This window comes from Mus pahari, chromosome 2 (genome assembly GCF_900095145.1).
Source record: "Mus pahari chromosome 2, PAHARI_EIJ_v1.1, whole genome shotgun sequence".
Taxonomy (NCBI): domain Eukaryota; kingdom Metazoa; phylum Chordata; class Mammalia; order Rodentia; family Muridae; genus Mus; species Mus pahari.
In genome coordinates this window covers 38,076,954-38,089,935 of record NC_034591.1, presented here as the reverse complement: position 1 = coordinate 38,089,935, position 12,982 = coordinate 38,076,954, and the positions used below count along the sequence as shown (strand labels likewise).

The following is a 12,982-nucleotide window of genomic DNA, read 5'->3' as shown; positions in this document are numbered from 1 at the left end:
AGCATGCACCACTGCTGCCAGGAAAACATTTTAATCTCTATCAAAATTTTATTCCCCCAAAAGCAGGTTCTGAGTTTCCTTTGCTTCACTCACTTGCTCAGTTTTGTTTTTGTTTTTGTTTTTGTTTTTTTTAATCTTTTAAAGAAAATCAGTAAAATCTTAATCTATGCTTGATGATGTTAAGATGACCTGGATAACACATCCATCAGGCAGTGGTGCCAGTACCTGTTATGAAATAAGTTCTCGTTTTCACCGTTTGGACCATGATAGGAGGTAGCTTCTTCTCTCAGCACCCAAACACACGAAGACAGAAGAATTATGCACCAACTACAGAATTTTAGTTACAAGGAGTACAGGGTTACAGACACATGATCTATCCCTTGGATGGTACAAACTCTCTTATTAAAGTAACTTACTTAAAAATGGGATTTTATTATCATTTTAACATGTGGAAATAGACTATTATCCTTTTCCTTTTTGTGTGTGTGTGTGTGTGTGTGTGTGTGTGTGTGTGTGTGTGTTGTTTCAAACTTTGGGAGTCTCACCATGAAGAGTTTATTTTAGGCATATTGAAGCACAACACAATTTGGTGAAAAAAATTCTGGCGATAAAAACTCAATTCCACATATCAAGAAAGCCTAAGATATCCAAACTTCTTGTAAAGTACATGTGACGTCATCCAAAAAGTACATGTGACGTTGTCCATAAAGACGAGTTTTATAGATTGACTACATGTGATACCAAAGATAGGCTATATAGATTGATAAGCTTGTGATAAGAGTTTGGAGACAGAGTCCAGGGCAGTCTCAGCTACAAGGAACATTGCAAAGGTCATTAAGCTATTATCTACATCCATTCCCAGCCTTCTAGAACTTTCTACTGTGAACACATTTTTATTAGATATTTTCTTAATTTACATTTCAAATGCTATCCCAAAAGTCCCTAGCCCTGCTCCCCAACCCACCCACTTCTGCTTCCTGGCCCTGGCATTCCCCTGTACTGGGGCATATGATTGCAAGACCAAGGGCCTCTCCTCCCATTGATGGCTGACTGGGCCATCTTCTGCTACATATGCAACTAGAGACACAGGTACTGGTTAGTTCATATTGTTGTTCCTCCTAGACTATGATCTTTTTCATGTTTAAGAAAATACTACTCTACAGATGTAACGGGTTATATATCTATACACATACATGCATATATACATATATGCATATATAAATTTACATATATTCATGCACTAAAAGTGAAAAAAAGAGGCCATGTATTTGAAGGAACGTGTGGAGGGCTATATGGAAGGACTTGGAAGGGGGAAAAGGATGGGAGAAATACAATTATATTATAATCTCAAAAAATACCTTTCAAATTGTAACTGATTGTTAAATTGCATTAGTGTAGACCTGGATTGTTGAGAGAATGGGGAACTTAGAAAACAGAAAAGCACAAACAAAGATGAGGGAAGCAAGCCATTGGCACACTCGAGTAAGTAGTTTACCAGATGCCTGCTTCTCCTTCAGACTCTTTGCACTTTTATAGCAATGATCAGTGTAATTGAAGAATGCACACAAGCACAAGTGATGGGATTCCATTTCAGAGATAACAGGTAACAGCCATATGTTAAAGCTTGCATGTACGTGGAAGGAATATGTGCCCCACCTTCACAGGCAAGAATAGATTTAAGTGACCAATTCTGGCGATGCAGGCAGACAGCACACTAGACTGGGAAAGGGAGCAAAGAGGAATGGTCGGCTGTGCGGGTGAAGAAGTCGGGGAGACACTGTGGGGACATCATATCACGGGGTGTTTGCTAACATTTAGAGACAGGAGGTTGAGTGACATGCTTCATGACTCTGGAGAGAGGTCCTCCCATGCCAACGAGCAGGCGAGAACCATGATTTGTAGTTCTTAAATGATGGTAATGACCAACATCCATATTACTCTAAAGATGATGAGAATTTTCAAAACTCTGCTTTGTAAAATAATATAGATACAGTATGTAGGAATGGGATGGATAATTAAGAGGAAAATCTCATCACCCTCAAGTGGCCTACTAGATGCCCTCATCTGATCAGGATATCAACTACATCATACAATTAATAACTCTATTAGACAGTGAAGTAAACATTTTCCCTTATAATATTCAAGATGGTCCACAGATGTCACCGTCCCTCCACATTAATTGAGAATTTACTCACGAACTCATGGTAAAAAGCACCAATAACTGTTAAAGCAATAAAATATAGCCAACCTGAGGGGGGTTGTTAATTTCTGCCCAGTGCTCTGATTCTTGTAGCTAGGAAACCCTAATTCCATCAAGTCTGAAATGTGAACTTTTATTGTATGGAAATACTGTCACTAGCCATTAGAAGCATTTCTTAATGGATCCTTCCCTAAAAAAAAAAAAAATTAACTATCTGAACTTCTTTGTGAGATTCCACTCCTTTGCAGAAGGAGGCGAGCCCGAGGTACAGTGGGATTTTGATAGCATCCCTTTCTGATTCCTGCCAGTGTCTCTCAGGGATGTGAATGATGTGAATGTCTTGTCTGATGGACATGCATGGGCCACACAATAGCTCTCCTTTGATGCCCAGTTTTCCCCTGAAACAGGAAAACATTGCCTGGAAGTACTTAATTGTTCCTTTTTTGTTTTGTTTTGTTTTGTTTTGTTTTACTTTCCAATCATGTGATAAAAGTTATGAATGGGGGAAAAAAACCTGACTCTAGACAAGAAGATTAAAGCAGTCACTTTTGGGCTGAAAGATTCAAAACCTTTACAAAATCAAGCAACCCACTTCATAAAAAGTAGGTCGTGGCTCGTTGTCGCCCCTTTGGATTTTGTCTCTAGCTTCCACTGTGATTTGCCCTCTATAGCCTGTAGGTAAATATTGTTCAGCGATAATTGTACAAAGCCAGCTACCGTTAAGAATGCTCTTACCTGCATGAAGCGACCTTCTGACGTCCCTAGATTAGCAATGGTGAGGTCACCTTTGATGAAGGTGGAGATGGATGTCAGGAGCACCTGGTTGAGCCGGCCCATGAATAAGTCAACGCGCTGCAAAGCCGTGGTGAATTCTGTCCGATACTCCTCGCTGCGCGCTTCACAGCCCGAAGAGTTTCTCAGCAGGGTCTGGAGTAAAACATGGCCACCCGGTTAGAGTCTGGAGACAAACCAGCTGGTAGGCAACTTCGCTGTGTGTCATGAAAAGAGTTTGCTCAGAATATCGAGGATAGTCGTTCAAACAGACAAACAACAGCCCTAACTGTGCATGAATGTCTTGTAGTGACTGTTGGGGCTCCAGGCACGGTTGTGTGTACAGACTCTCAAAAAAGGGACACATAGCTTGTTATCTCAGTGTTACACTGTGGTTTGAATGCACACTCACGAAGACGGGGGAACCTGGATGCCGATGAGAAGAAAAAGAAAACTTTCAATGTCTCATTTCTTGACATTAGTGTATAGTGCCTTAGCAGCAAGTCCTATGAAATGAATTTCAGGTATGATGATGATGATGGTGATGGTGGTATTGATGGTGGTGATGATGATGTTAACCAAAAAAAAAAAAAAAGTCACTCTATGATATATCTTAAAAACCATGCATATGTGCATGTTTTGGGGGGGGCACAGAAGTGGAGGGAAGTAGTTTTATAGAGAATTCATGGGGGAGGTAAGTGAGTGTTATACCAACTGCCTTCACCAAGTCTCGGTCCTGAGTGCGTGTGCGTTTTGTACAATTCCTATAATCTTTCTGCATTCAGAAATTGAGGTGATCTGTGTCTTATTCTCTCCATCTGTAAAACAGATTGCTACAGAAAAAAAAAAGTCCCTACAACACAGAATTTTTGCAAAGATTAAGTCAACTAGCTCATATGAATCTCTGGCAATGGAACCAGCATACAGAACTTCCTTTTAGACTGTCATCGTTGGGAGAAAGATTTTTTTTTTTAAAGTGCACATCAAAAATCTCAGTAAGCAGCTTCTCGAAAGACAAGCATCAATCTGGTAATGTTCAAGTGTTAGTGGAAGGGTGAAAAGAAATACTGTTCAACAACACAGGAAAATGATAATTAAGTTCCGAAGAGGCTGTTCTCTATATAGTGATCCAGTCTCCGGTGTCTCTCTTACTTCTCAGACCTAAGCACCTGTGCTTCCTGTGCAGGACCAGTCATGCCTGAGTATCCACATCAGACTTCCCAAGGCTTCTAGGGTCACCTCTGGACCACACGTGTCTGGACCATACAGTTATCATACTCTCCCTGGCAATCCGTTTCTCCTGTGATATCTACTTTATTGACTCTACATGTGATCTCCATCCACATGACTGAGAGGTCCCAGGCTTAGCCTGACCCTTTGGTTCCTTCCTGACCTTATGATATTATACACATCATAGAATGACTCCTCCATCCCTCCATCTGTACGAGCCAGACATTGAAGAGTCTTCGTGGTTCCCTTCTCCTTCATCCCTCCCGTGTGATCTACCTTGAAACTCCATCAGTTACATTTCCTAGCCGTCCTAGTTACTTTCCACTCCTGACCAAAGGCGACTTGGGGAGGACAGGTTTGTTTCAAGGTTTACAAGTCCAGAACACAGTTCATCATTGACAGAAGTCAGGGCAGGAACCCAAGGGGAGGCAGGAGCCATGGAGGAAAGCTTCACGCTGGCTTGCCTTCAGTTATCTTGCTTGGCCCTCCCAGGACTAGCTGCACAGGGATGACAATTCTACCCACATTGGGCTGGGCCTTCCCACTTCAACCACCCATCAAGACAATGCCACACAGAACTGCCTGTAGGCCGTTCTGATGGAGGCATTTCCTCACTTCAGGTTTAGCTGTTCCCAAGAGCCTCTAGTTTGGACTGGATTTCATCAATAGACTACTTCCCAGATCTATCCCTGGTCTTTCTGTCTCCATCACTGTGATACCTGCCCCAGCCATCCACCCTTCTGCTGTGCTGGGGCAATAGCTTCTCAACCAGCGCCACTGTCAGATTAGCTGCCCATATCGCAGTATGTCTTTATTTTTTCATATAATCCAATACCTCTTCCTTTCTATTTAGACGATGTAATTCATCCCCCTGTGCTTAGGGTAAACCTTTTTAACATGGCCTACTAGGTTTCATACTATGTGGCTTCTACCCACCCTCTGGCTCTGTGTTCTCTGTGTCTTAGCGTTCAGGCCTGCTCTCAGCTGTGCAAGTGTTGCAGGCATCTTCCCATTAACAAGTCCGACATAAGTGGTTTGCCCTTCCAGGGTTTGCCCTCCACCTCCACTCACCTAGTTAGCTCCTAAATATCCTCTATTCGTGAGTTTAGCACCAGTCTCCCACGAGACTTGCTCTGATGCTCATATCAAGGTCCAGTGCTCCTATTATAGATTCTCATGATAGCTTTTGCTCACACATCAAGTGTAGCGGTAGCCATTTGGGCAGGAACTCAACATTCCCTTGTATACATAGTGTCCGGGCTTCAGTCAACTGTAGTTGCTCTTTCAAAACTATACTGCCCGTGGCTGACTGAACATCACGCCAAGCAGAGAACTAGTAAATGATAACAGAAGGATGGGATAAGTTAGGCTGAGTAGGAAGCTGGAAACTACCATTTTCAGGTATAGGGCAGTTAGGAGTTCACGAGGATCAAAGAATGGCTGGCTTCTCTGTGTTCCTGATGGCAGCTGGGAGTTGGTAAATCTGGGCCAGCTGAAGGGGGTGGAGAGACATAGTAAGGAAAATGAAACCTAACTTAGAAGAAAAGAAATGAAGGTTTACTCTTGGGCATTTCGGTTTGTTTAGTTTTTGCTTTTCAAGACACGGCTCCTCCCTGTAGTCCTGGCTGGCCTGGAATTCACTCTGTAGATCATGCTGGCCTTGAACTCACAGATCCACCTGTCTTTGCCTCATGAATGTACGGATGAAAGGTGTGTACCACCACTGCCCGGCAGGGCTTCTTTATATATAGGATTAGTTTGGGAAAATAATTGAGATGTTAGAAATTCTTTGTTACTATTATAAAACTCAGAAACTTAATCTTTTGTGGTACTTAGGCTTGAACTCAGGGCTTTGCGCATACTAGGCAAGCATGCATTCCCTACCCTCGTCACCTGCCTTCTAACTTATTATTAACAAAAATTCAGTTATATCACTGTGTAGTGACTTCATTCCTTAAGGCTGACCATCCATCGCATGGAATTGTAAAATTCTTAGATGTTTTGCCTCTGTGGTTTAAAGCCACCTAAAATATTCTATTTTTGTGCATTGGCGATTTCTTCCTTTTAATTGGCAATCAATTAGCAAACTGAGAGAGTCTAGGAGAGACTAAATCTATTGTATCTTGTAATTAAGAAAATGTTTCAGTTCTGGACACTTATTTTGATGTATAAAAAGCACCAGCTCACTATTTAATTAGAAGCCTTTCTTCACTAAAGTATTATCGATTATTCTGAGGAATAGCAGTTAACTAGGATGTACCAGCTATTCAATAGAGATCGATTAATTGATAATTGAGTTTTGACTGGTGATTGCTGATTCATTCTGTAGAACCCAGAGCCAAGGGAAGCCGGTTAAAGGAGCTACGAACAATTTCAAATCTGAAGCCAACTGCAGTGCTCCATCAGGGCCAGGTTCCTTCCTTTATTAGGCCCTACATTGCTCCTCCTTCTAGATCTCAGTACTCCACTGGGAACTTTAAAACCTCAAACTTGACCTAGGGCACAGAGTTTCTCAATGGATTTTCCTGGGATGCAAACACAAATGTGTGTGTAGAGCCATCTTGGATCATAAATTATTGTCCACCTCTGTCATCAAAACATAGGGACTTCCTCAATATTTTTTTGACCCAACTTCCCTCCATCATGCCTGAGTGATGTCAGTGGTTCATAACCATTGCTGTAAGATTTGTGCACCTGCAAAGCCACCAGAGATAAGGCCCCTCTGGTAACCAGCTTGCTTTCAGGTCCACCTCTCTGAGTGGGGTGAACAGGGGAGCAGGTGAGGTGATCTCTGGACCTTTCTTAGAGAGCCTACAAATCTACAGGAGTTTGTTGACTTTTTCTTCAGTGGAAAAAGAGCGCCATAACCAGGGCCTCTGCCCCCGTACACCTGTTGTTCCAGATGCAAAGGTTAAAAATAAATTGGCATCAGCGTCGATGGAATATGTATATTGTGAGCTTCAAGACCCTTCCTTCAGGAAATTGGTCTCTAAATCTCATCTTTTCAAGGATTTATGTCTCTATCTCTGCCCAGTAACATTCCTATGTGGAGACATTGCACAATGCCGGGACAGGCTCTACAGGGCTCCTTGATCTTGAAAGATTGTGCAATTTAGAGCTAAGAAACAAACAGCGTCACGTATATTCTGGTTTCATTATGCACGCGTCCATATCTACTTTTTTTTTTTTTTTTTTTTTTTGTCTTTTCCCAAAGCAGAGAGCAGCAGGGGGAGCAGCAAGAACACTGGCTTCTGGGAAGAAGTAATGCCCCAACATTCACTGTGGGAGAGGGGACATCATTCCTTATCTTTCTCCCTGCTGAGAAGGTTGGGCAACCCAGAGACTGCTGCAGGGTGGTCTACAGAACTGCATGCTATCTGAGCCTTAGCAATCGGATTTTAATAAGGAGCCATGATATGGATGCTTGGAGCCAACCTTCAGACTGAGCTCAGGGGTCACAGTTGGGCACTAGCAGAAGGACTGGAGGAGCTGATGGGGGGGGGGGGAGGGATGGCCACACTGCAAAGCAAATAGGGCTAACTTTCAGTTAGACTCACTATGTCCCTGAAGGATGTCCCTGACCTCAACATATGCACTCCCAGGATTGTGCACCATGCACAGGCACACACCTTAGAGGTGTTACAAACTCCTTTCCCAGGGCTCTATCTTATATTTCATCCTAGAGATAAATAGAATTACTCTGCACTATATGCTTTGAAGTAATACCTTAAGTAAGTCAGTGTGTTGTGTTTATGTGTATAAGGTGTTTTTTTAAAAAATCATTTTGTCATACTTGCCCGTTACATTTTTAAAACATGACTCAGATATATATTTTGTTTTTTTTTTTAATAAAGAGAAAATTGAAGTGCTAGAAACCTCAGTAGGTTTGACTCAAAATGTTTCCCTCAATTAACACTGTGATGTATGAAGCGAGTATGCAATTACATTTAATTCAGTGTAATTAAGCATGTGATATATTTGAAATAGCGATTCTTTTAATTGATCTATAGGACAGATTTAACTCATCTATAGCTGATTTAAATCAGTCATGTAGATAACTTATTAAGTTATTATTATTATTATTATTATTTAGTTTTGTTAAATCAATCCCGCTGACTCATACCAGTTCTTCCATCTTTGACCATGGAAAATTAACATACAATTTTTCGTATAGACTTTATTCAGAGTCGTATTTTGCAGAAGGTATAGTAATGGCTTTGTGGGTGACTCAACTTTCAAAATGGAAAGTTCCTTCTCTTAGATTCTTTTAGCTAGTTAGCTAAACACTCAGCCGTTATGTTTTCTTTCCTAAATGCCATCCCTGCAGGGATGCAGTGGAGCTGCTGAATGCAGGGGTGCAGGGGTGCAGGGGTGCAGGGACTTCAACATCAGGCGATGCTTCTTACAGAGAAAGTTTATGCCCGGTCCATGTTTGCTTCTCCCCTTCATGGTAGCCAGGCTCACTGCCCTTTACCCCAGTGATCCTGAGCCTTTACAGTCCCAGGGTTTAACTCCCCAGTCACTAGAACTTCTCATTGATCCACACCGAAGGCAGGGCTTTCTGTGTGGTGCAGAAGAATCAGCTCTTGGGCAGAGCGCGCTAGTCTTTAAGGTCAAAAGTTGGTGTTGTCTGGACCTTGTCCTGTACTAGGAAGAGAACTCAAGTTTCATATTCTCAGGGCACAGCATGAAAAGAAGGTGGTCCCTCACTCTTTCTGCACCCATTGACTTCTGTAGATGAAGAAATTCTATGCTGTCTTCTCTTGTCCAGGGGTCCTGATTATGTGACACCTGCCTAGTCTAGCTATAGCTGCAGGCCCAGCAGGAGAGCAAAGCTGCTTGCAGAGTTAAAGGTAAACTGGCAGAACCACATACCTTCAGCCAGGCTAGCTATCAAGGCAGCACAAACAGGCCTCCTGGGTGGGTGGCCTGGTGCTGGCTCAATACTGGTGAGTCACCTGGGGACAATGTGTTAGACTTACCCTTGCCTACTGCTGATGACCTAACTCTACACAGCCATCTGCCTTGTACTCCTCAGGGCAAGTACATCTCCACATCTGCCTGCAGGCTACATTGGAATAGATCTGACTCAAACCCATGACTTTCCCTCCCAATTTGGGAGGGGAGATTTTCTCTTTCCTTCAGTATAGGACTTCCATAAACCATTTCATCCTTCCTGCCACACCACCCCAGCCATCTCCACTGCAGAATATTGAACCCAAAGGTCCGTAAATGCTAAGCATGTGTTCTACCAAGCTACACCCCTCTGGTCATATTTTCCATTATTTTATTACAAAAGTATTGCACTTTTACTGTGGATACCTGCTCAAGACCAGTTACAAATTCCAGCACGGTGAGGGGAGGGACTCGCAAGGCTCCACCCTTAGTGGAATCCTTTTATTTTTAAGATGGACTAGAAGGAGACTGTGTTCATGTCCTCATGAATGACCCACACTCATGTGCGTATAAAACTGCACTGAATGGACTGAGTGGGTTATAAAAGAAGGACATGAAGCTGGAAGGGGGAGGGGAAGCCAAAGAGTGGGAGTAGAGGTTGAATAGGCTAGGATCCACTGCATGTGTTTATGAAGTTTTCATAGAATTAAAACATTATATTCAGTATAATTATATTATATGTTAAATATGAGTGCAATAAATAAATTATATGTTAGACATTGAAGATCATGGGATCCATGTGACATGTTTCACTTGTATATATGTAACTCTTTAAAAATGTAAAAACACTCTTAACTTGGCATGTCTGCCAACATTTTTCTTCAGCCCATCTTCTTAAGGCACCATGCACATAAGGAGACCAGAGACCAGCCCATAAAAGCACATAACGGATTATGTAAAACAAAGAGCTCAGCAGATAGGTAACTACAGTTCTGCGCCAGCAGCAGTGCTATCAGACTAGAGAAGGATGAGAGCACCTTGGCCTTCATCAGCTGCAGAACCTCGCAGCAGAGACCAATGCAGAGCTAGGTCTTGGCAGAAGCTGGACGACAGGAGGAAAGATTCTTGGAACGGAGTACATTTTATGTGTGGGTATGGCTTTCTATACGCACGTGTACAAATGCTTGCATCTGCACCAAATATATATCCACTCTTGGGGTTAGAACACTCAACGTTCTACAATGATATGGGCTTTGGAATTGGAAATGCTAAGACTTTTGCATCTTTATCATTTCCTAAGGTGAGTCAGATATAAAACAGGCTGAGCCCATGTGGTTTTGGTTAGCAGCCTTCACACTGAGCTTCAGTCTCAGTGAGGAGAGACAGTGATTCATCAAATTCCTCCAGGTATGGCAGGTTTTGATGCTATGAGGCGGTTTCTCTCTCTTTCTCTAGTTAGTTAATAGGAACCAAATTGTGATGCACTTATTTCATGGAAGTATTAGAAAGCCAGAAGGCACAAAACCAACCTCCCCCAACATTAACCTTTCAAAAGGAAGACATTTTTCCTGAATAAAGTAAGAGCCACAGCTTCTTTGTAGGCTCAGGAGGCTCCCTATTACTATAGAGCAACTAAAAAACATCTTAGCAGAAGGTCAGATGAGGCGAAAGACGGATGAAATGGAAGTGTTCAGTCATGCCCTAGTATGCTCCTGAAGCCCATGACTATAGTCTACTCATGGAGCCAATAGTCATTAGCTCGTATCCTTCTTCTCCATCTTAGCATTATAGAGCGAGACTCATTTCCTGTTTTCTCATTTGGTTTCAGACATGAACTACTTATCAAAAACTGTGTAAGTGGGCAAGGCATCCTGAGCGCCAACCCAGTTCTCTCTTTTTAATTGGGCCTATCCAGTTCAAGACAGGGCTTCTCTGCCTAGCCCACCCTTCATGCCTATGAGTAAGAGAAGCCCTGTGTCCATAAGGGTGGTACTGATACACTTATTCTTCTTTCTGTTAATCTATGCATCATTTTAAACATGAAACCATGATTGGTGTCTAGCAGTGAAAACCTTCGGGTTTCCAGGGCAAATGTCAAGGGAGGTTCCCACTGTGACTATCACTCATGGTGACACTGTAACTCGAACCTTATCCACTAGATGTTCTCCAAAGTTCATCACCCTCACAGTATCATTCAATTCTGGGAATGTTCCAGAAGGCCTAAAGGAGCAAAACTGTCCTCCCTCTAAATATTCTTAATGGCTTGAATTCTCCTTTCCCAATTTTGGGTAATGACCAAGTTCTATAATTTCTGACTGTCCATCTTCCTCCTCATCATCTTCATCTCCTTTCATATTTCTCTCTCTTTGATTTATCACTTTTTTCTAAACTGTGTGGGGTGCATACGTGCATGTGTCATGTATAAGAATTTAGGGATGGAGCATAGGCTAGAAGAAATAGAACTTTTTAGTTTCTCCTGTGTTAAGTATTGAAACTCCACTACTCTGTAAGTTAGTTATTAGAGATTTGAGGGGGAAGAATGAAAGGTAGTTTAGGGAAAATGTTATTTTTACTAATAAATATTTCAATCGCCTACTTGAAACAAGGATCTGCGTTACAATCATTGGTTTGATCATATGCATTTTGTTCAAGCTATTGTCTTACACACCAGATATATGGAGCTAGAATCCATAGCCCATATCAAGAGAATACCAATGTTGAATGGAAAATACACTATTCTGCATGTGGTACAAGATATGGTTGAAATGGATAACAAATTCACACTGTAATAGGGAGAGGGAATGGGAGGGAATCTAGAGAATAGTTCCTGGAAAAGATAATATCTAAGGCAAGAATTAAAAAAAAAAAAAAAAACAGAGAAGAAATGTAAGTTTGAAGGAAATCGAAGGCTGACCATGGGACAGCTGGGCTGGGAGGGAGACTCACAGACAATATCCGCTACAGCAGTTATAGCCCAGGTATAGGGCAGAGTCCAAAGACACCCCAGTTCACGAGGCCATATGGTCAGGTTTGTCCCGAGTTTTTAATCAGTGACAAAAGTTGTATCAGTGGTAGCTTGGCATAGACATGGTGTGGACACTAAAATGCCAGGAAGTGGCCAGTCTTGCAAGTCAGGGGTGTCTACTACCTTCTGCCAAGAGTTAGTTCTTGACTGGCTTTCTACTCCACGTGAAGGAAACCAGGGCCCAAGTAAGACGCTCCTTGAGTATCATACAAATAAGTGTGGATTGTGCCCTGAAGAAATTGGGGGAGCCCCCAGATTATTTCTACAGTTGCAGCTATAAAAACATTTTGCTTTCAAGAAAGATTACCACATCGTCGGTACTTGGGAGACAAACAGATCAGGTGGAGATGAGGACAAATCCAGGATGCTCTCATTTTCTCTTCCTGGCATCACTTTTAGCACACTAAAAGATTTTTTTTTTTTAGAAGCAATAATATCTTCTATTTCTGCTTTATGAATACTTAGAAATAAATGAAGGATTTAAAAAGTACATGTTTACTAGGAAAGAATCCAGATTTTACTTTGAAGATGCAATAGAAGGCAATTGTGGTCATGAAGAGGGCTGAGGCAGGCCAAATGATTCCTTGAAAATATTCTTTTTTTTTTTTTTTTTTTATTAAATAGGCGTTGTTTGCACCCACCCCAGCTGCTGGATAAGGCGCTTAAGGAATCCTTAAGCTAGGCTGGGCAAGAGAAGGAGAATGTCAACATGGGTTAATGAATGAGAGAGGTTGTGTAAACTATTACTTAATCCCAGTGGAGGTTCTCCTGAGCTACTGGGGAACTGGACAGAGGTTGACAGACAGGAATAAGGTCTGAAGGAAAGAGAGCCTTAAGCAAACAATAGTGCAATTTATTTT

General features: G+C 42.0%; 1 protein-coding gene across 4 annotated transcripts in view; it reads right to left on the bottom strand.

The window, feature by feature from the left end:
• Met (MET proto-oncogene, receptor tyrosine kinase) overlaps positions 1-12,982 on the bottom strand; it is a 110,125-nt gene that overhangs the window by 57,851 nt on the left and 39,292 nt on the right. For all 4 annotated transcript variants that reach the window (XM_029535192.1, XM_021190189.2, XM_029535194.1 and 1 more), the window contains one exon: positions 2,936-3,127. In XM_029535192.1, coding sequence (XP_029391052.1) covers positions 2,936-3,127 — 192 coding nt within the window. The remainder of the gene's footprint in view (positions 1-2,935; positions 3,128-12,982) is intronic.